This window comes from Bos indicus, chromosome 25 (genome assembly GCF_029378745.1).
Source record: "Bos indicus isolate NIAB-ARS_2022 breed Sahiwal x Tharparkar chromosome 25, NIAB-ARS_B.indTharparkar_mat_pri_1.0, whole genome shotgun sequence".
Classification (NCBI taxonomy): Eukaryota; Metazoa; Chordata; class Mammalia; order Artiodactyla; family Bovidae; genus Bos; species Bos indicus.
The window spans coordinates 19,856,733-19,879,491 of NC_091784.1; the positions used below are offsets into that span (position 1 = coordinate 19,856,733).

The window sequence follows — 22,759 nt, forward strand, 5'->3', positions numbered from 1 at the left end:
CTTTTAAAAAAATGCTGGAATAATATTTTACACTCTGATTGGGAAATATGGAGAGTTGCATGAACTTGAGGAAGTCATGTATTCTTTTGATAATAAGCATACTCATAGTCCTTAATGTGTGCTAATGCTTATTACATGTTACCAAAACCCAGATCAGTCTTCTGCCAAACCATGCTCTCCACCACCATATAATAATGCCTTGAGCCTCAGTTTTCCCATATGAGCCCTAACAGATGGCAGGTGATCTGACAATTATCAGCTAGTCTGTTGGTTCTCCAGTGAACACAATCTCTTTAAATATCAACATCAAATGAGGTTGTACCGTAGCTATGATGGAACAAGACAGAAACAAGTTTGCTCTGAAATCACGAAAAGTTCCCCCCAAACTAATATGAGTGACTATAGTTGTTTACTAAGTACAGAAAAAAAATTAAGATACCTACTCTTCAAATTGTCCCCACTCCCTGAGACTACCCAATCTAGAACAGAGTCCCTGGTTTCTTAAGCCTTTTTCACATCAACCAGCACAAGCCCATTTAACGCCCTTTCACCAGGCACTCTCATGGTTCTCCATGCTATGTAGACCCTTGCTGCAGCAAATTAATAGACTCAATTTCACCTGACCACAGATGTGCTCCTGGCAGTTTTGGGCATTGGTCTTTAAGATCTTTTCAATATGTCATATTTGTGACATAGCTTGAAAACTGTCAACTGCTGTGCAAATGTTAGCAATTACTACTTCCTTGATATGTACGGGAAACAGACATTCCCTTCTGAATAGATCTCTACTGCCTCACTGGTTTTAGTGAGAATTAATTGACATAAAATATATAAACTGAAGGTTTACAACATGATGATTTAATGCATATAAGATATTGCAAAATGCTTGCATACTAAGGTTAAGTAACAATTCTATTGATGCTGCTAGAGAGTCACCATATTGTACATCAGATCCCCAAAACTTATTCTTTTTATAACTGGAAATTTGTACCCTCTGACCAACGTCTCCCCATTTCCCCCATCCCTTAGCTCCTGGCAACCATCATACTACTGTTCCTGTGAGTTTGGCATTTTTAGATTCCGCATGTAAATGATATCATATAGTATTTATTTTTCTCTGACTTATTTCATTTAGTTTAATATTCTCAAGGTCCATTCACGTTGTCACATAGAGTAGAATTTCATTATTTTTATAGCCAAATAATATCCCAGGGTGTGTGTGTGTGTGTGTGTGTATATACATTTTCTTTATCCATTCATCCATAAATAGACACTTTGGATATTTCCATGACTTGGCTATTGTGAGTAATGTTGCAGTTTGGGACTGGGATTCCCTGGTGGCTCAGCAGTAAAGAATCCGCCTACAATGCAGGAGACATAGGAGACGAGGGTTCGATCTCTGGATTAGGAAGATCCACTGGAGGGGGACGTGGCAACCCACTCCAGTATTCTTGCCTGGAAAATTCCATGGACTGAGGAGCCTGGTGGATTACAGTCCACAGGGCTGCAAAGAGTTGGACATGACTGAAGTGATTGAGCATGCAGCACGAACATAGGATTACAGATATCTCTTCAAGAAAATTATTTCATTTCCTCCAGATATACACCCAGAAGTGGCATTAATGGATCATGTAGTAGTGTTATTTTTAATTTTTTGAGGGACATCCTACTGTTTTTCATAGTGGCTGCATGAATTTATATTCCCACCAACAATGCACAAGAGAAGTTATTATCTCTTGACTTTTGTTAATAGCCATTCTATCAGGTGTGAGGTGATATCTCATTGTGATTCTGATTTTCATTTCTCTAATAATCAGCAATGTTGTTGTTTTGCTATAGAGTTGTATGAATTCCTACACATTTTGTATTTCAACTCTTTATCAGATAGATAGTTTGCAAATATTTTCCCCATTGAATGAGTAGGTCTTAGAGAAAAATAATATACCAAGTTCCTTTCCCTCTAAGTAGTTAGAGAAGTGTTGAATTTATAGATGCTAAGTGCCTGAGCTCCTGCTATATTCAAACCCAAGGTAAAGGTACCCTTGGACTCTGTAGCAAGTGGAAGGTGATGGTTTGTGTACTCAAGTAAAATCACCCTGTTTATCTTCCTTATTTTACAAATCAGAAAGATATATGCCACCGGGGAGAGCAAGGTCACAGAATGTTAAGTCTGAAAATGGCATTAAGATTCTTAACCAAGGATGTATCACAGAATAAAAGTGTGGAAACCTGTAGACCTGGATGGATGAAGTTGCACATGAAGCAAAATACACTCCTAAAGTGTCAGATGATGGGGGAAAATCTTATTTATTTGTTTGTTGTTTATTATTACTTTATTTAGGCCTATCTGGCTCCAAAGAATTGTAAGAAACATAACATGTGAATCTGTCATTCACCTTTGGTTGAGAACCTCTCGTCTAGCCTCGCTCCTAGAACACAAGCTGACCACACAGAACTTACCTCTTCATGAGACTCTCTGTTCCTCTATGCCTAGCCAAAAACTCCTCAAGTCCTCTTTTCATCTTCTCATCCTATTTCATACAACTTTCAACACGGCATATTCAAATGCCACTCCTTGAGTCTAGCTCAAGTGTCTCTGGCCTAAATACCCTTTCTCTATCTTCCATCAGGACAGACTGCCTTACACTAGCCCTCCATCCACAAAGATGGTCTGGTTCTGCAGGGGGTGGAAGAAAAAGTAATGAACTCTCTCCTTCACGTACCAGTAATGTCATTCCTTCCTCCCCCAGGAGGGCCCATGGCTGTCACAAGCAGCACATCAACGATGTCCAGCTTGTTGGTATCCTTCTTGTCAAACCAGTAACCATGGTCAATCCACTGCCGTAGGAGCTCAATGGGGGGCTGTGCTCCATATACCTCTTTGGCTGGCATGTTGAGGTCATCTGGGGAAAGAAGTAATAGCCACAGATTGTAAGTCTATGGCATCCTTTGGTCTTTTAGGAGGTAGCAGATGACTATCCTTCCATGAGAGAGTCCACACTCAATTGTTATACCCTCACTCCAGGTAGGGCTCAGCCAGTGGACATTTTCACCATAATGGAAGATATTTTTCAGGGTTCTGGCTTTCCTGGTTTATTGAGATCTCTGTGCATTTATTGAGATCTCTGTGCATGAGATCCTCTGTGGAAGGATGCATACATTTGCATTAACAAACAGATATTAAAATTTTTCCCATTCCTTCACCCAAAATATATAGATTGTCTACTATGTGCTAGACATTTTGTTAATTTCTAGGGATATGATGGTGAGAAAGAAAGTCATGCTTCTAGTTGACAGAGTATTTAATTTACCACCAGGTAATAGTGGGAACTCCAACAGCAGAAAAGCTTCAAGCTAGGGTTTTTGAAGAGCAAAATCAAAAAGGCAAGGATAAATTGTGATTTCCTCCAGGGTAGGGATTGACTTTCTCCAATAGTACATTGTTCAGTACTGGTGCATAGAAGGCACTCAATAATTTCCAATGAACATTGACTAAATGCCCAATTTTGTGTCATGTAACATTTTAGGAATTTTATACATATTATCTCATCTACTCAAGATGATGACTTTATAAGAGGAATATAGTATTGCCTTTATGTTAGAGGTGAGGAACTGAAGGTAATGGAATAATATACTTAGGGTTAAAAAGTGAGATTTGGACGTAGGTCTGTTTGACTGCAAAGCTTAAATTGCTTTTGGATATACCATAAAAATAGGAAGGGAGAACAGATGAGAGTAAGGACAAAGGAGGGAGGGAGGACAAGAAAGGGAAAAGAAAATATGATCCCTCCCTTTAAGAAGCTGTTGTTAATTGGCAAGGATATAAATACATGCAACATTTACTGTCAATACCTTAATTTTAAAGACAGAACATGAGATAATTCAGAAGAGCAGGGAATTACTATTACTAAATGAGAATTCTATGAATTAGCAGTAAGAGAGTAGATAACATAATATATTTGGCACCAAGAAACCTGGTTTTGGCTTGTGGCTCCAGAATTTTCTAGACATTTGACCCTGAACAGGGAATTTAACCTTCAGAGTCTCATTTAATTGATTAGTAAATTAGATTTTTTTTAAAAAGTCAGTTTTCATTCCAATCCCAAAGAAGGGTTGTGCCAAAGAATGTTCAAACTAACAGATAATTGTGTTCATTTCCTATGATAGTAAAGTTACTCAAAATCCTTCAAGCTAGGCTTCAGCAGTACATGTACTGAGGACTTCCAGATTTACAGGCTGAGTTTAGAAAAGGCGGAGGAGGCAGAGATCAAATTGCCAACATTTGTCGGATCATAGAGAAAGCAAGGGAATTCCAGAAAAACTGCCGCTTCCATGACTATGAGGAAACCTTTAACTGTGTGGATAACAACAAACTGTGGAAAATTCTTAAAGAGATGGGAATACCAGACCACCTTACATGTGTCCTGAGAAACTTGTATGCAGATCAGGAAGCAACAGTTAGGACCTTATATGGAACAAATTACTGGTTCAAAATTGGTTCAAATTTTATGGCTCAAAATTGGGAAAGCAGTATGACAAGGCTGTATATTGTTACCCTGTTTATTTAACTTATATGTAGAGTACATCATGTGAAATGCCAAGCTGGATGAGTCACAAGCTGGAATCAAGATTGTCATGAGAAATACCAGCAACCTCAGATATGCAAATGATACCACTCTAATGGAAGAAAATGAAGAGCAGCCAAGAGCCTCTTGATGAGGTCAAAAGAGGAAAGTGAAAAAGCTAGCTTAAAACCTAACATTCAGAATACCAAGATCACAGCACCTGGTCCCATCACTTCATGGCAAATAGAAGGGGAAAAAGTAGAAGCAGTGATGGATTTTCCTTTCTTGGGCTCCAAAATCACTGCAGACGGTGACTGCAGCCGTGAAATTAAAAGATGCTTGCTCCTTGGAAGGAAAGCTGTGATAAACCTAGACAGTGTATTCAAAAGCAAAGACTTCACTTTGCTCACAAAAGTCCATATAGTCAAAGCTATGGTTTTTCCAGTAGTTGTGTATGGATGTGAGAATTGGACCATAAAAAAGGTTGAGCACTGGAAAATTGATGCTTTCAAATTGTGGTTCTGGAGAAGACTCTTGAGAGTCCCTTGGACTGAAAGGAAATCAAACCAGTCAGTCCTAAAGGAAATCAACCCTGAATATTCATTGGAAAGACTGATGCTGAAAGTAAAGCTCTAGTACTTTGGCCATTTGATGCAAAGAGCCAACTCATTAGAAAAGACCCTGATGCTGGGAAAGACTGAAGGCAAAAGGAGAAGTGGGTGGCAGAAGATGAGATGGTTAGAAAGCATCATTGACTGAATGAACAAGAACTTGAGCAAACTCTGGGAAATAATGGAGGACAGGGAAGCCTGGCTTGCTGCAGTCCATGGGGTCGCAAAGACTTGAACATGACTTAGTGACTGAATAACAGCAACAACAAAGAGATTATGATGGCCAGTAAACTCAAGGGGTTGTGAGGCTCAAAAGAAATAAATGAGGAAGTGCTTTCTAAACAGATAAAATTCTGGAAAAATTCAATGTGCTTATTTGGCAACTATTAGATTTCTTCATATACTGATAACATATTTATCTTGCACTTAATGGAATAGAAGCTTATCACAGTGTGTGAGTTGCTTCTGGAGACACAAGAGAGTAAATACTACAATCCCCTTCTGAACCTAACTACTGTCACTACAAAGTAACTTGGCCTGATCCATGGGCTCAACTTCATCCCGGGAGAAACTGGGATCCTCCCTCAGGCAAAAAGGCGTGGACCATGTCTCAACATGGAAAATTTGGCACATAGTACATAGTTAAAAATACTTGGAAATGAATGAAGGAAAGGACAAGGAACAAAAAATGAAAGAGGCAAGAAAGGGAGGGAAGGAGAGAAGAAAGGATGGAAAGATGGAAGAAAAGAAGGAAGGAAAATAGGAGGGGAGGGAAGGAATGTGGAATTACATTAACCAGAAATATTTTATCTTCCATAGACAGTAAAATGAATATACAGCAGTCCTACAAAGGGAAATTCGGTTTTGCTGCAACTTAAAATAGAAGAATTTGGTGTGTCCAGATCCAGGCCAGTGCCTTACCCACAAATACCACTGCTTTCTTCCCTATGGGAGGCCCAAAAAGGCCTTTCCGCCGGCGATCCAGCTTGGACATGATGATATCCTGCGTCTGATTGGCTGAAGTTCTGGCAGAGAAATTGATGCAGTTGGGCAGATAAGTATTTTTGGGAAGGCGAAGTAGGAAGTTGTTGGTGATGACCGATTTGCCTGTGCCCGTGGGTCCTACGAACAGCATTGGAATCTCATGGTCCAGGTAGGTTTTCAAGAAGAAGGACTGTCGGGCTGTCTCCATGGTGGGGATGATGAGTTCTGAGACCTGTGCCACAAAGACATGGTAAGTCTTGATACTGGGACCAGGAGATTGTGTCTTGGTATTCAAGAGACTTGAGTTTTATCCTTACTATCCATTCAGCTCTGTCTCTTATTTATCTTTATAATTTTGAGTATTTTACCTCTCTAGCAGCCTAGTTTCTTCATCTATGAAATGGGGATAAAAATGGCATCGAGTTCACTGAGCTGTTTTGAAGGTTAAATGAAATCTTGTATGTAAATATAGACAATAACTGTCTATTGTCCCTGTTTTAGAGATGAAGAAACAGATCCAGAGCTCACCAACACAGCAAGTAAACAGAAATGCAAAGATTTTAATCCGAGCTTGTCTGATCCCAAGGACTGTATTCTTAACTACTGAAATGTCACATTGTAAACACCAATTATAGTAAGGCTGGGTCTACAGCTGCTGCCCTCTGAGACCTTTTCTTTGAGCCAAGCTGTCTGCCTTGCCCTAGGAAAGATCCACCTCCCATATGCCATCCAAGAAGGGTTAGGTATGACCCTTGACCCCCATTCCTTGTGCTTATTCCTCATCTGCTTTTCTTAAGGCTCATATTCTTGGTTCCTCCTATTAATCCCTTTAGCAATATGGAAATTGCAACACTCTTCCTGGTATTCAGACTCCAATTGGGCTCTAAGGGCTTGGTCTTGGATTCCTAGAATCTCTATTACTTTGAGTAGAAAACCTTGCTTTAGATTGGCTTTTCTGAGTTTGAACCCTATCATCAGCCATCTGGCTGCTTTTGGTCCCTCCAATGATGGGTAGACGAAGGGATCTGCTGTTGTTCAGTCACTAAGTTGTGTCCAATTCTTTTGTGACCCCATGGACTTTAGCCTGCTAGGCTCCTCTGCCCATGGGATTTCCTAGACAGGAGTACTGGAGTGGGTTACCATTTCTTTCTTCAGGGTATCTTCCCAACTCAGGGACTGAACCTGTGTCTCCTGCATTGGCATGCAAATTCTTCGCCACTGAGCCAAGTGTGTAGCCACAGAGGAAGGGGTAGTTAGATTTAAATCATATGCTGAAGTCTACTTATATGTCTAGACTGGAAGAGGCTAGTGAACATGGAGCCACTGTGCTGTGTAACTCTAGAGAGCACCACCCACACTATGGTTTGTGTAAATGGTGCCCCTAAAACAAAACCAGACCATAATGCAAATGGCACCAACAGAGACTGCGCAGTGCCGTGGCTATGTGTATACTGTTAGACTAAGCTTGACTTATTTTGATTAATAATTTGATCAATGAAAAAGGAGCAGAGAGAACAGAGAAATTGAAGTGGCAAGGAAGAGAATTAACAGGTATCGAGCTATGGATGTTTTGCCTGTGTTATTCCCTGCAGTTTTCCCAACAGCCCTCTGAGGCAGCTGTATTATTAGCTCACTTTTTCAGATAAAAAAATTGAGACTGGAGGATGGCCAACTTGGCCAAGTCACATAGCCAGTAAGTGATACTGAATGCTAAACCAAGTATCAAGACTGGGAATTTTAAGCAAGTTGGATTTCACAGATTTTTATTTTCAGGGGCTAGAACAGTTTTTTCACAAGTGAAAAATTCCCAGCATAACTAAAATATTTTCTGCATTTGACTCATTTGTAGGCATCTAGCAAGATTTCAAACCCCTGGAGTTCAGGTGATGAAGCTCTTTTAAGGAGAATGAAAGTTTAGAACCTCAGTGCTGAGGGGTCTTTTCAGTCTCCAGTGTGTGTCCTGAGCTCATCACACATTCACTCCTGCCTGTGGCACCCTTTTCACAAGCAGCTGTGGTCCTGTCTGGTGTCTGATTTTGTTTTCAGTATTTCCACATTTCCATCCACCACCTACTACTCTATGCTAGGCCTGAACAAACTACAATTATCCCAATAAAGCTCAATTTCGTCCACCAGATACTGCAAGTAGAGGCATGAAAGTGCACATCTGGAAAAAATTTCCACAAGAAAATGAGTAGGAGTTGTAAGTGAATCTTCTGCTAACCAGAAAATTTATTAACTGTTTTTCTGAGAACTCTGATTAAAGAAATTTTTCTCTGGGGATTTTAAAGAAAAGGCAAGGATCTTTTTGGTGGAGATATCTGAGAGGGGGACTGATGACCACCTGGCATTGTTCATACTGACAATAATTAGAATAGCAACTGTATGATCTAGCACAATGTGAATGCCACAGATTCATGTACAATGTCTTCAATCTTTGCAGCCATTCTTTAGGTATTTTTTCTTCTATTGTGTAGTTGCATAAACTGAGGCAGAAAGGGTGAAGACTGAATAATAAATCTGGGACTCTCTGATTCTAAAGTCTGTGCTTTTGAAGGCTCAATTCATGTTTGAACATTTTTCTAAAGTAAATTCTTTCACTTTTTCTAAAGTAAGTTCTTTAACTAACCCAGATCTGATGTTAACGTCTCCACTTTGCTGAATGTCAGGTCATTACTGAGGTTCTATGACCGATAACTCTCTTTTACCTTTGCATTTGCGGAGATATGTTCCTCCTCTTTGGTGATATACTCTGTCCATGTGTACCAATGTCCACTAGCTTGCTTGAGGAAATAAAAATCATAGATGCTTCCTGGACCCAAATAAATAGAACAAGTTATTAGCACATCAGGGGTTTACATTTCATATTTGAGATATTTAACTACCTCAGCCATAGGCATCTGAAATGTATGACTATCAGTATTGGTAACTGTATAAACTAGAAAAACATCTTTTAAAGAATAATGACTTTATTATATGTATAAAAATAATAGGTATTGATTATACAAATAATGATAATATAAATAATATACATAATATAAATAGGAAGTATTGAAAAGAACAAAAAACGGAGAAAACAAATGGCTCCAAATCTCACAATCAGAGATTACTTTCGGCAGCAATCCTTCCAGTCCTCTCTTGAGGCATATAAACATATTGAAGGTGGAAGTATAGGTAAATGAAAGAAAGAATTTTATTAGGATAGGATCATTTAATATTATATATCATATATATATACACACAAATATGTATGAATTATATTAATATAATGTAACATAATAAGATAGAATATATATTTTTATATATTATACTATTGAAAAATAAAAACATTATATCTAATTTTATTTAAACTAGGAGACTAAAGTGAAACTGAAGGACCTTCTGAACTTCAGATAATCATCATTCACTACAGGAGATATTGGTTTCTAAAAGTGGTTTATTTTTTTTTCAATTGAGGTACAATTGACAAAGACTATATTTGTTTCAGGTATAAAATGCAATGATTCAATTTTTACATATAGTGAAATGATCACATTATAAAATGATTATAAGAGATTGTATATATTAATATATAATGCATATAATATTAAATGATCCAGGGACTTCCCTGGTGATCCAGAGGTTAGGAATTCACCTGCCAGTGCAGGGACACTGAGTGTTCGATTCCTGGTCCAGGAATATTCTACCTACGACAGAGCAACCAATCCTGTGCACCATAACTATTGAGCCTGGGCTCTAGAGCCCGCAAGCCGCAGCTACTGCAGCCCGTGCGCTGTAGGACCTGTGCTCTGCACCGAGAGAAGCCACTACAGTGAGAAGCTTATGCACTGCAACGAAGACCAGCCCCGTTTGCCACAACTAGAGAAAGCTGCACACGGCAAAGAAATACTCAGGCAAGACAACAAGGACGCAGCATGGCCCAAAATAAATAAATAAAAAATAACCGATCCTATTCTTATAAAACCCATCATCATACACAGTTAGAATTTTTTTCCTTGTGAGGAAAACTTTTTTTAAGACCGAAGCACAGTTGATTCATAAAGTTGTGTTAGTTTCAGAGGAGACTGGGTGCATTTAGGGCGGTATGGCCGTAGACTAAAGCTGTGTTAGTTTTCACTGTATAGCGAAGTGATTCAGTTATACACACACACACATATATATATATATATATATATATATATATATATATATAAAACCATATACATATATGCATATAAATAGAGCTATATATATAGCTATATATATATAGCATAGAAATATATAATTTTCAGATTCTTTTCCATTGTATATTTTTATGAGATATTGAACATAGTTCCCTTTCCTATATAGTAGGTCCTTGTTCTCATCTATTTTTATTTATAGTGGTGTATATACATTAATCCCAAGCTCCCAATTTATCCCTCTTTACCCATTTCCCCTTTGGTAACCATAAATTAGTTTTCTACATCTGTGAGTCTATTTCCTTTTTACAAATAAATTCATTCGTATCATTTTAAAAAATCCACATATAAGTGATATCATATGATATTTGTCTTTCTCTGTCTAAATTCACTTAATATGATAGTCTCTAGGTCCACCCACGTTGCAGTAAATGGCATTTCATTCTTTTGTCTGACTGAGTAGATTTCCGTTGTATGCATGTATGTGTATGTGTATATATATATATATATAATCACATTTCCTTTATTCATCTGTCGATGAACATTTATTAATAGGGTGCTTCCATGTCTTGGCTGTTTCGTAAATAGTGCAGCTGTAATTACTGGGGTACATGTATGTTTTTGAGTTATATTTCTCCAGAAATATGTCCAGGAGTGGGGCTGCTGGGTCATATGGTAACTCTATTTTTAGGGTTTTGAGAAACCTCCATGCTGTTCTCTGTAATGGCTGCCCCGATTTACATTCCCATCAACAGTGTAGGAAGGTTAATTTTTCTTTCACACCCTCTCTAGCATGTTATTTGTAGACTTTCTGAGAATGTCATTCTGACTGGTGTGAAGTGATACCTCATTGTAGTTTTCATTTCAATTCCTCTAATTAGTGATATTGAGTATCTATTTATGTGCCTGTTGACCATCTGTATGTCTTCTTTGGAATCATGTGCTGTTAGGTCTTCTGCCCATTTTTTGGGGGGGTTGTTTTTTTTTTTCTGATATTAAGCTGTATGAGCTGTTTGTATATTTTGGAAATTAATCCCTTATCAGTTGCATTTTTTTTTGCAAATACTTTCTCCCAAACTGTAGGTTGTCTTTTTGTTTTGTTTATGGTTTCCTTAGCTGTGCAAAAGCTTTTAAGTTTAGTTAGGTCCCATTTTGTTTAGTTTTGCTTTTGTTTCCATTATTCTAGGAGATCAATCTAAAAAAGTATTGCTGCGATTCCTGTTAAAGAGTGTTCTGCCTGTGTTTTCCTCTAGGAGTTTTATAGTATCCACTCTTACATTTAGGTCTTTAATCAATTTTGAGTTTATTTGTGTATATAGTGTTAGAGAATGTTACAATTTCATCCTTTTACATGTTCTCCAGTTTTTCCAGCACCATTTATTGAAAAGACTGTCTTTTGTCCATAGTATAGCCTTCCCTCCTTTTGTTGTAGATTAATTGACCATAAGTGCATGGGTTTATTTTGGGGGTCTCCATCCTGTTCCATTGATCTATATGTCTTTTTTTGTGCCAGTACAATAGTGTTTTGGTTACTGCAGCTTTGTGGTATAGTCTGAACTCAGGGAGCATGAAGCCTCCAGCTTTGTTCTTCATTCTCAGGATTGCTTTGGCAATTCTGGGTCTTTTATGGTTCCATATAAAATTTAGGACTACTTGTTCTAGTTCTGTGAAAAATGTCATTGGTAATTTGATAGCGATTGCATAAATCTGTAGATTGTCTTGGGTAGTATTGTTAAAATACTACCCAATAGTTTTCCCAATCCAAGAACATGGTATACCTTTCCATCTGTTTGTGTTGTCTTCAGTTTTTTTCATTGGTGTCTTTTAGCTTTCACAGTATGGGTATTCTGGCTTCTTAGATAAGTTTATTCCTAGGTATTTTATTCTTTTTCATGCAATGGTAAATGAGATTGTTTCTTTAAATTCTCTTTCTGATATTTCATTGTTAGTGTATAGAAATGCAACAGAGTTCTGTATATTAACTTTGTCTCCTGCAACTTTACCAAATTTTTTGATGAGCTCTAGTAGTTTTCCGGTAACATCTTTAGGATTTTTTTTTACTTCTTCTTTTCCAATATGGATTCCTTTCATTTATTTTTCTTTTCTGATTACTGTGACTAAGGCTTCAAAAACGATGTTGAATAAAAGTGGCAAGAAAAGGCATCTTTGTCTTGTTTCTGATCTTAGAGGAAATGTTTTCAGCATTTCATCATTGAATGTGATGTTAGCTATGGGTCTGTCTCATATTCTTTTATTATGTGAGGCATGTTCCTTGTATGTCCACTTTCTGAAGAGTTTTTAATCATATATCGATGTTGATTTTTATCAGAAGCATTTTTTTCTGCATCTGCTGAGATGATCATATACTTTTTATTCTTCAGTTTAATGTGGTGTTTCACATTGGTTTGTGGAAATTGTTAAATTCTACTTGATTGTGGCATATAAGCACTTTAAGGTACTGTTGGATTCAATTTGCTAGTATTTTGTTGATGAGTTTTGCATCTATGTTCCAAAACAAAACTATTTGAGTCCAAAGTCTGTAGTCTCTGATTCCCCAAGCTGAGGTTGGAGACCATGAAAGTCATGTTAAGCCTTCAGCTTATATGACTTTCTCCTATACTGTTAAACAGCTCTGGAGTATAAGTGGGAAAAAAAAAGAGAGGTGGTGTATTGATCCAAGGTTGGGGTTTTCATGAGTTTGTATGGCAGGAGGAAAAGGGAAGGAGGGAGAGAAGGTGCTGATGAGAGAAAAACATGGAACAGGTGGGCCTTGGGGACGGAGCTGGAGGGGTGGACTGGAGGGACTGGTAATTAAGGAGATAGCAGAAAGGAGGGAGCAGAAGCTAGTTGTAGCAGAGCTGGAGAGTTACAGGGCTACAAGGTAGTTTATGAGAAGTCAGGATGATTGAACTTGGATTTGCAGAGGTGGAGCAGCTCAAGGTCAAGCTGGGGTCACAGACCTGGAGATGCCTTTGTGCTGCACAGACCTGAGTGTCTGAGGAGTCCAGCAGGGCCTCTCCCATCTGGGGACATTTGTGTGAACCTGATCCCAGAAGCCATGGAGGAAGAGCAGTGCCTTCCACTGGGCAACACTGAAGGAGCTGTTGAGTCTCTGGGGCTTCCTAAGACTCAAACCCCAGGCTTCCCAGGTTTGGAGGCCTATGGTCCAGCACCAGGTAGCAGTGCTAAAGTGTAAATTATGGGGCAATATGTGCCCCTTGCTGATCTTGTGACCTTGGGTAAGTCATGGAATCTCTGGGCATTTTCAGGGGCTTCCTCAGTGTGGACTGGAGATAACCTGCTCTGTATGTTGCTCCTCCTGACTTTCCAAAGTCTCCTTAATATACATTGTATGAAGCAGGCTACTCACCCACTTTACTGCAGCATCTTCTTTCTAATCTTCAAACATACCACATGCACTCTTACCTCAGGGCTTTGGATCAGCTCTTCTTTATGCCTGGCAGCTCTTCCCCCTGCTCTCTACCTGGCTTGCTCCTTACCTTTCAGATCTGAGCTCAGATGTCACCTCCTCTGGGAGACCGTCCCTGAACACTTCAGGTAGAGCCCCTGCGGGTCTCCATCAACATGCCAGTGTTTTTCCATCCTTGCACTTAGTATATCTCCAATTATCTTATTCTATGAGCCTACTTATTTATTGTTTGTCTTCCTCAACTAGAAAGTGAGCTCTGTGAGAGCAAGGGGATTATATCTTTTTTGTTCACTGTTGTATCCCCAAAAACTAGCACAGTATCTAGAACTATGTGTTAATCGCTCAGTCAGGTCTGACTCTTTCAACTCCATGAACTGTAGCCTGTCAGGCTCTTCTGTCCATGGAATTCTCCAGGCAAGAATACTGGAGTGGGCAGTCAATTCCTTCTCCAGGGGATCTTCCCAACCCAGGTATTGAATCCAGGTCTCCTGCATTGCAGGCAAATTTTTTACCATCTGAGCTACCAGGGAAGTACATAGTAGGTGCTTAGTAAAAAGTACAAAGTAGGTGCTTTTTGAACAAATGACTGACCAGACACGAAGCAAGCACATTGTAGGCCCTCAGTATCTACTGTGTAAGGTAAGAACAACTGAAGTGCTGCCCTCCAGATCCTCTTGGTGTGGGAGGAAGTAGGTGGGCAGCATCAAGGCCCCTGGTCTCTAGCCTTTGATCAATACACAGCAGTGATTCTGAATCACCTTCTCACTCCACCCATTCTTCCAAATACAATCACAATACTCATCCCAAATCACTCCCTACTTCCCTCACAAAAGTAACACAAAGTTCCTATGGTCCTTTTCCCCAGTGAAGCCCTGCCTCTGTAATTGTTGGAAGTCTTTTTCTTTGTTGCACTTCAAGATGAGAAGTGGGAAAAAGAAGAGTGTCAGGGAAGGACCTGGCTTCTCATCCAACCATTCCTCACTGACTCACTGTGGGGCCCTGGATGAGTGACACCCTTTCTGAGCTGCAATTTCCTCATCTAGAGAATGCTATGAGGAGTATATGACATACTGGTTGCAAAGCTTTCTGAATTTTATATATATATATATATATATTTTTTTTTTTTTTTTTAATGTGAGAAAAACCTAAAGAGGACATGGAGGAAATACTCAGGCTTCAGTGAGACAAGTGTTGGGCTGTGTGATTCACAGGAGCACTGGGCATGAGAGGCTTGCAAGTTCCATTGCCTAGCCAATTCAGCAGCAGGCACAAGTGACTTGCTTCTCTCTCCACAGGACTCATCTATAATTGACCCAAAGAAGACAGCATTGGTGGTTGTAGGCTGTGTGTGTGTGTGTGTGTGAGAGAGAGAGACAGAGAGAGAAAGAGAGAGTGAGAGAGAGAGAGAGAGAGAGAGTCTTGAGTTAAAGGGCTGAAACACTCCAATCTAAAAAAATTTTTTTTTCTTGTGATGAAAAGTTTTAATATCTACCCCCTTAGCAGGAGATGCTTCTTAACTAAAAAAAAATTTTCAGCCATTAGGGCTTAAAGTCATTATAATTTTAAAAATAATTTAATCCAACTTTGCTATTATATTTTAACTTTTCATTGTGAAAAAAATTTAAAATACACAATGCTGACTTGAAAAAATGCACAATATGAGAATTGCAAGTTAAATTTTATTTGGGGCAAAATGAGGACTATAGACCCGGGAAACAGCATTTCATATAGCCCTGAGAAATTGCTCCAGAGGTTGGGGGTAAGGTCAGTATATATGTGATTCTGGTGAAGTGGGAGTACATGCAATCAAGCACTTTAATTTTTGCAGAATGTATCTGCTAGTCACGAGGAGCAGTCATCACTATGAAGGATTTTAGTGTTTTTCTAGATATGAGGAAATACAAGAATTGGGCTCATAAAGTTGGCTCATGAAAATATCTATCTGAAGACCCATTCTGCTAGTTTTCCACCCTGAATTCCTTTCAGGGGTGTTTAAAATCAGCAGAAACAGCAGCATGTGATTTAATCCTTGTAGAGGTAGCTGGCAAGTGCCAGAATGTAGCTGACAACAAAAAAAGAAGGATAGTATAATAAACTGCCATGTACCCATTATCTAGCTTCCATAATCTTCAACATTTTGCAACTGTTTCATGCATTTCTACAACATCAACAACCATCATATTCATTTTCCTTCCCTTCTCACTTCCTCCCTTTTCTTTCTTCCTTCTTTCTTAGACTGGAACATTTTGAAGCAAATCCTGATATCACATTTCATTTGAAAATACATGTGACTTAATGTTAGATCAATTTTATTGATTCCTTTATGAACTATGATGTGATTAACTCTCATTCTTCCATTTCCTCTCCTTTGGTTCTCTTTGTTGTTCTTGATGATACTGTTGTTGCGCAGTCACTAAGTCATGTCCAACTCTTTATGACCCCATGGAATGCAACACGCCAGGCTCCTCTGTCCATTACTGTCTCCCAGAGTTTGCTCAGACTCATGTTTATTGGGTCAGTGATTCCATCTAACCATCTCATCCTCTGCAACTCCCTCCTCCTTTTGCCTTCAATCTTTCCCAGCATCAAGGTCTTTTTCCAATGAACCAGCTGTTCACATCAGGTGGCCAAAGTACTGGAGATTCAGCTTCAATTCTTTTAGCATAAGTCCTTCCAATGAATTATTCAAGGTTGATTTCCTTTAGGATTGACTGGTTTGATCTTGCAGTCCAAGGGACTCTCAAGAGTCTTCTCAAGCACCACAATTCAAAAGCATCAATTCTTTGGCATTCAACCTTCTTTATGGTCCAACTCACATCTGTACATGACTATTGGAAAAACCATAACTTTGACAATATGGACCTTTGTTGGAAAAGTGATGTCTCTGCTTTTTAATACACAGGGTAGGTTGTCATAGCTTTCCTTCCAAGGAGCAAGTGTCTTTTACTTTTTCAGGGATTATAACACTGACATTTTGTTTTGCAACTATAATTCTTCCATACCTTATTGGGGTCTTTTAACACAAGACTATTTCAGTTCTTTATCTCGATTGATTAGTTGGCTGGTTTATTTTTTATTTCTAAGAAGGGACTTAGGAGGGCTCAGTTCTCTCAGATCTTGCACGTTTGATAATATCTGCCACTTTGTACTTGAAAAGTGACCTGGCTGAGAGTAGTATCCTAATGTCACATTTTCTTTCCCTTAGAGTTTTGCAGACCATTGTTTCAGAGTTTCTTTCAGTCTAGCTTGCTGTGTAGAAGTTTGAAGCCCATCAGATATTTCCACTTTTACTAATTTTTCTTTCCTATCTGGATGCCTGATGGAATCTCTTTTATCCTGGAAGTCCAATAATTTAATCAGATTTTTTTTAAATCAATTATTCTGTATCAGTTTTTCTTAGAACACAAAATACTCTTAAAACTTACAGAAATACTTCTTCATTTTAGGAAAAATTTCTACATTTGTTTCTTGGTATATATTGTCTACATTATTTATTGGGATAGCTACTCAAGGAATTAACACTGTAAGGTCTCCATATCAATCATATTCTTCGACTGTCTTCAATAGCAAGTGTAGTTGTCTCAAACCTTTCCTCTAAGCCATTTGTTAGATGTCTAGATTTATATGTTTTATCCCTTGCTGGTCCTTATTTATCAGATCATTACTAATACTGTTTAGTTCTCTGTTTGTTTCTTTGGCTTTTCAATTCCTCTTTTTCTCTGATTCTGTGGTTTTAACACTTCATTTACAAACTTTAAAATGATAGATTTATTAAGATATAATTCACATATGCTATAATTCACCCATTTAAATTGTATAATTCAATGGTTTACTAAATATACATGTATGTATGAATATATTAATATTCACAGAGTTGTACGGTTATTACCATAATCAATTTTAGAACATTTCATTACACCAAAAAGAAACCTCATACCTCTTAGCTGTCACTTCCCAAATCCTCTTCCCATCTCTCACCAGCCTGCTTGCCCCCAAGGTAACCACTAATATACTTTTTGTTTCTATGGACTTGCTCTTTTGGACTTTTCATATTAATGAAATCATCCAACAGATACTCTTATGTGATTGGCTTCTTTTACTCATCAGAATGTTTTTAAGATTCATGCATGTTGTAGTATGCGTTATTGCTTCATTTCTTTTTATTGTTGAATAATATTTAATTGTATGGATATACTGTATTTTCCCCTCCACGGATCACTGCCTTGTCATGGTGAAGGGGCTTGCATAACTCAATGAAGCTATGAGCCATGCCATGTAGGGCCACCCAAGACAGTTACATCATTGTGGAGAGTTCTGACAAAATGCGATCCACTGGAGGAGGGAATGGCAAACCACCCCAGTATACTTGCTGTGAGAACCTCATGAACTGCATAAAAGGACAAAAAGATATGACACTGAAAGATGAGTCCCCTGGGTCTGAAGGTGTCCAACATACTACTGGGGAAGAGTGGAGGAGAACTACTAATAGCCCCAGCAAGAATGAAGTGGCTGGGCCTAAGTGTAAACGATGCTCTATTGTGGATGTGTCCCATCTCTTTAAGAGCTGTGAAAAGCACTCAAAGAGATAGGAATACCAGACCATCTCAACTGTCTCCTGAGAAACCTAAGCAACAGTTAGAACCCTGTATGTAACAACTGATTGGTTCAAGGTTGAGAAAGGAGTATGACAGGGCTGTCTGCTGTCACCCTGCTTGTTTAACCTAAACACTGAGCAAGCACATCATGAGAAATGCTGGCCCGGATGAGTTACAAGCTGGAGTCAAGATAGCTGGGAGAAACATCAACAACCTCAGACATGCGGATGATACCACTTGAATGGCTGAAAGTGAAGAGGAACTAAAGAGCCTCTTCATGAGGGTGAAGGAGGATAGTGAAAGAGCCAGCTTAAAACTAAGTATTAAAAAAACTAAGATCGTGGCATCCAGCCTCATTACTTCGTGGCAAATAGAAGGGGAAAAGGTGTAAGTAGTGATAGATTTCCTGTTCTTGGACTCTGAAATCACTGTGGATGGTGATTGCAGCCATGAAATCAGAAGATGATTGCTTCTTGGCAGGAAAGCTATGACAAACCTAGACATTGTGTTGAAAAGCAGAGACATTACTCTGCCGACAAAGGTCCATATAGTCAAGCTATGGTTTTCCCAGTGGTCACATATGGTTGTGAGAGCTGGACCATAAAGAAGACAGTATGCTGAGAATTAATGCCTTTGAACTGTGGTGCTGGAGAAGACTCCTGAAAGTTCTTTGGGCAGCAAGAAGATCAAACTAATCAATCTTAAGGGAAATCAACCCTGAATACTTGTTGGAAGGACTGATACTGAAGCCAAAGCTCCAGTACTTTGGTCACCTGATGCAAACAGCCAACTCATTGGGAAAGTCCCTGATGCTGGGAAAGATTGAGGGCAGGAGAAGAGGGTGTTAGAGGATGAGATGCCTGGATGGCATCACCAATGCAATGGACATGAACTTGGGAAAACTTTGGGTGATTGTGAGGGATAAGGAGGCCTAGTGTGCTGAAGTCCATGGGGTTGCAGAGAGTCGGACACGACCAGATGACTGAACAACAAGAACACATTATATTTTATTTATTCACTCATCAGCTGATGGACATTTGGATTGTCTTCACTTTTTGGCCATCATGAATTACGATGTTATAAACATTTGTGCATAAGTATTTGTGTGAACATATATTTTTGTTTCTCTTGGGCATCTATCTGGGAGTGAAATGGCTTGCTCATATGGTAAGTCTATTTTTAATTTTGTTTGTTTGTTTAACTTTTGAGGAATGCCAAATGTTGTTTTCCAAAGCTGCTGTACAATTATACTTTTCCACTATAATATGTGAGGGTTTCAATTTTCCCACATTCTCATACTTGCTCTTCATCTTTTTTTATTATCCTCATTGTAGTTGTGAAGTGGTATCTTGTGCTTTTGATTTGCGTTTTCCTGATGGCTAATAATGATAATAATGTTGAGCTATTGTCATGTACTTATTGGCCTTTTATATATCTTCTTTGGAGAAATGTTTATTCAGTTACTTTGCCTATTTTAAAACTGTATTATATCTTTGTATTATTGAATAATAATATTTCTTTATACTTTACAAGTTTCTTATCAGATATTTGATTTGCAAAATGTTCCAACCATTCTATAGGTTGTGTTTTCACTTTCATGTTGTCCTTTGAAGCACAAAAGTTTTTCATTTTGATGAAGTTCAGCTAAATTATTTTTTCTTTAGTTGCTTGTATTTTTGTCATCCTAAGATATTGTTGCCTAGTCCAAGATCATGACCATTTATCCGTACCTTTGTTTTCTTCTAAGCTTTTATCATTTTAACTCTTGAATTTAGATCTTTCATCGGAGTTAATTTTTGACTATGGTATAGAGGCCAAATTCATTATTTTATATGAATATATTCATTTAATCCATCACCATGTGCTGAAGGGATTATTCTTTTCCCACAAAATTATCTTTATACCTTTGTCAAAAATCAAATCACTATAAATATGAGGAGCTTATTTCTGGACTCTCAATTCTCTCTATATATTAATACATCCCTTTTCCAGTAGCATGCTGTTCATCTATAAATTTTGAAATTAAATTTATATATTATGTAATATATTATACTATAAATTTATGTGCTTGTAATACAAATATTTTATATTTCTTATGTCATGTTTTTCTTTTTTTTATAAAAATATTTATTTTTATTTGTTTATTTGGCTGTGCTGGGTCTTAGTTGTGGCATGTGGGATCTAATTCCCTGACCAGGGATCAAACCTTGGCCCCTGCACTGGGAGAGTGGAGTCTTAGCCATTGGACCACCAGGGAAGCCCCAGTCACGTTTTTCTTTTAGACTCTCATTCTCTGTCTCTCTGTCTCTGTCTTCCTCTTTCTGATATTGCTCTGCTATAATCAGGTAAATTCTTCTTGACATTTTCCCCAACACTATCTGGAGTGAGTTTATTTCCCCCAATTTTGGTCACAATTCAGGGAATGGTGTCTGGATTTCTTTTCTGTAGCCTGAGGGTACAGGGGCGGGGTAAAGGAAATACTCAGTTGCCTTTGCCAGGAAACCTGGGCTTTGTAGTCTCTTTCTAAAATTTGGCCAATTTTCCTGATCCATGGGTCCATCCCACTTCCACCCCAGCTAGAAACATGCTTCACTCTGGAAAAATTCAGCTCTCATCCCCCACCCAGCATGGAGTTGCAAACCCTGGTAGGTTCCTCCCACTCCTGATAAGATCTTACCAAATTATGGAAGTTTCATGCTCAAAGGTTTCGCCTTGGCATTTTTTGCAGCTGCCCAGTTACCACTGCAGTCTGCTTTTTTCTACACTGGTGATTACCAGTGAGAACTCTCAGAATTTTGTCAACTAACTTCCTTTCCACCCAGCATCGCTTTCAGGACAGTTGGGTTGTGGGTTGAGAGACACAACATGAAGGATCTTTTGTTTCTATCCCTGTCTACTTACTACCTTTCAATGTTCAAAGGATCAGGCTGTAACTTTTATTTTTGAAGTTATTGCTGGGAAATGTTTAGGCTTAAACTTAAAATTAAAAACAAAAACATTTTTAGGCTTAATATATCACATTATGTATTAAAGGAGAGCTTATCCTATGTTACTGCACAGCTCTACCTAGAAGTCAATCTGGTACATTTTTAGAAAGCAATCTGGCACTATGCTTACAAAAATGTTCTCTAGCTCAAGTCAGAAATTCAATTCTGGGAATTTATCATAAGGAAATAATTCACAATGAAAATAATCTCCATACACAAATATATAGCACTGTTTGTGATAACAAAAACTGAAAATAATTTACATGCCCCACATTAGAATACCAGTCAAAATTATGTCTTATAAGATAAATGGACTCTTTTACAGTCATTAAAATGATTACACTATTTACAAAACAAAGACACACAGACAAAGAAAACAAATACGGTTACCAAAGGGCAGCAGGGGGGATAAATCAGGAATTTGGGATGAACAGATATCACTATATCTAAAACAGAAAACAATAAGAACATATTGTATAGCATGTCAAACTATATTCAATATCTTATAATAACCTCTAATGGTCTTTCCTGGTGGCTCAGCAGTAAAGAATCTGCCTGCAATGCAGGAGAATCAGGTTCAATCCCTGGGTTGGGAAGATTCCCTGGAGAAGGAAATGGCAGCCTATATAGTATTCCTGCTTGGAAAATGCCATGGACAGTGGCGCCTGGAGGGCTACAGTCCATGGGTTCTCAAAGAGCTGGACATGATTTAGTGACTTAACAATAACAACAATAATCTAAAACAGAAAAGAATGTGAAAAAGAATATCTCTTTATATATATAAAAGCTGAATCACTTTCTTGTACATCTGAAACATTGTATATCAACTATACTTCAATTAAAAAAAAAGGACTAGGGGAAATGAAGTAGATACACTTCAAGAGAGATGAATTGACTCTAAGAAGAGAATTCACATCATCTTACACAAAAGGGAAAATCATGTGATATATCCAATTAACACTTAAGTAAAATAGAAAATTTTAAAATTAAGTTTTGAAATAAACTATTAAATACTTAAAAATGATAGTTACAAAAATCTAAGTATTAACATAGAAAAATGCTTTCAAAAAACAATGACAGATAAAATAGAAGAATAAAAAACAGAATGTATAGCCTTATGGCAACCATGTAAAGAGATGAAAGCAGATGGACAAGAGAGAGAAAGGTTTTTGGAAACGGAAATACTTAACAATAGTATGGTATGAACGAAAATGTTTTTTGATCATTTTTATTTAATAGAATTGAATTATTTTTACGATAAGAAAGGAGACACAAAAAGCATTCAGAAAGCATTTGTCCCCTTCTTGCTGATATTATTAGCTGGAGCTAATTTGTGGCTTGAAACAAACATTTGGAACATTTTGGCCAAAGAGAAAATGTCCAACTGAATATAAGTGGATTTATGGCCGTGTGACTTTGGCCAAGGT

General features: G+C 38.1%; 1 protein-coding gene across 2 annotated transcripts in view; it reads right to left on the minus strand.

The window, feature by feature from the left end:
• Window positions 1-22,759, minus strand: part of DNAH3 (dynein axonemal heavy chain 3) — a 254,086-nt gene that overhangs the window by 68,954 nt on the left and 162,373 nt on the right. For both annotated transcript variants that reach the window (XM_070779177.1, XM_070779176.1), the window contains 3 exons: window positions 8,869-8,972; window positions 6,098-6,392; window positions 2,724-2,903 (listed from right to left, as the gene is read on the minus strand). In XM_070779177.1, the coding sequence (XP_070635278.1) occupies window positions 2,724-2,903; window positions 6,098-6,392; window positions 8,869-8,972 (579 nt within the window). The remainder of the gene's footprint in view (window positions 1-2,723; window positions 2,904-6,097; window positions 6,393-8,868; window positions 8,973-22,759) is intronic.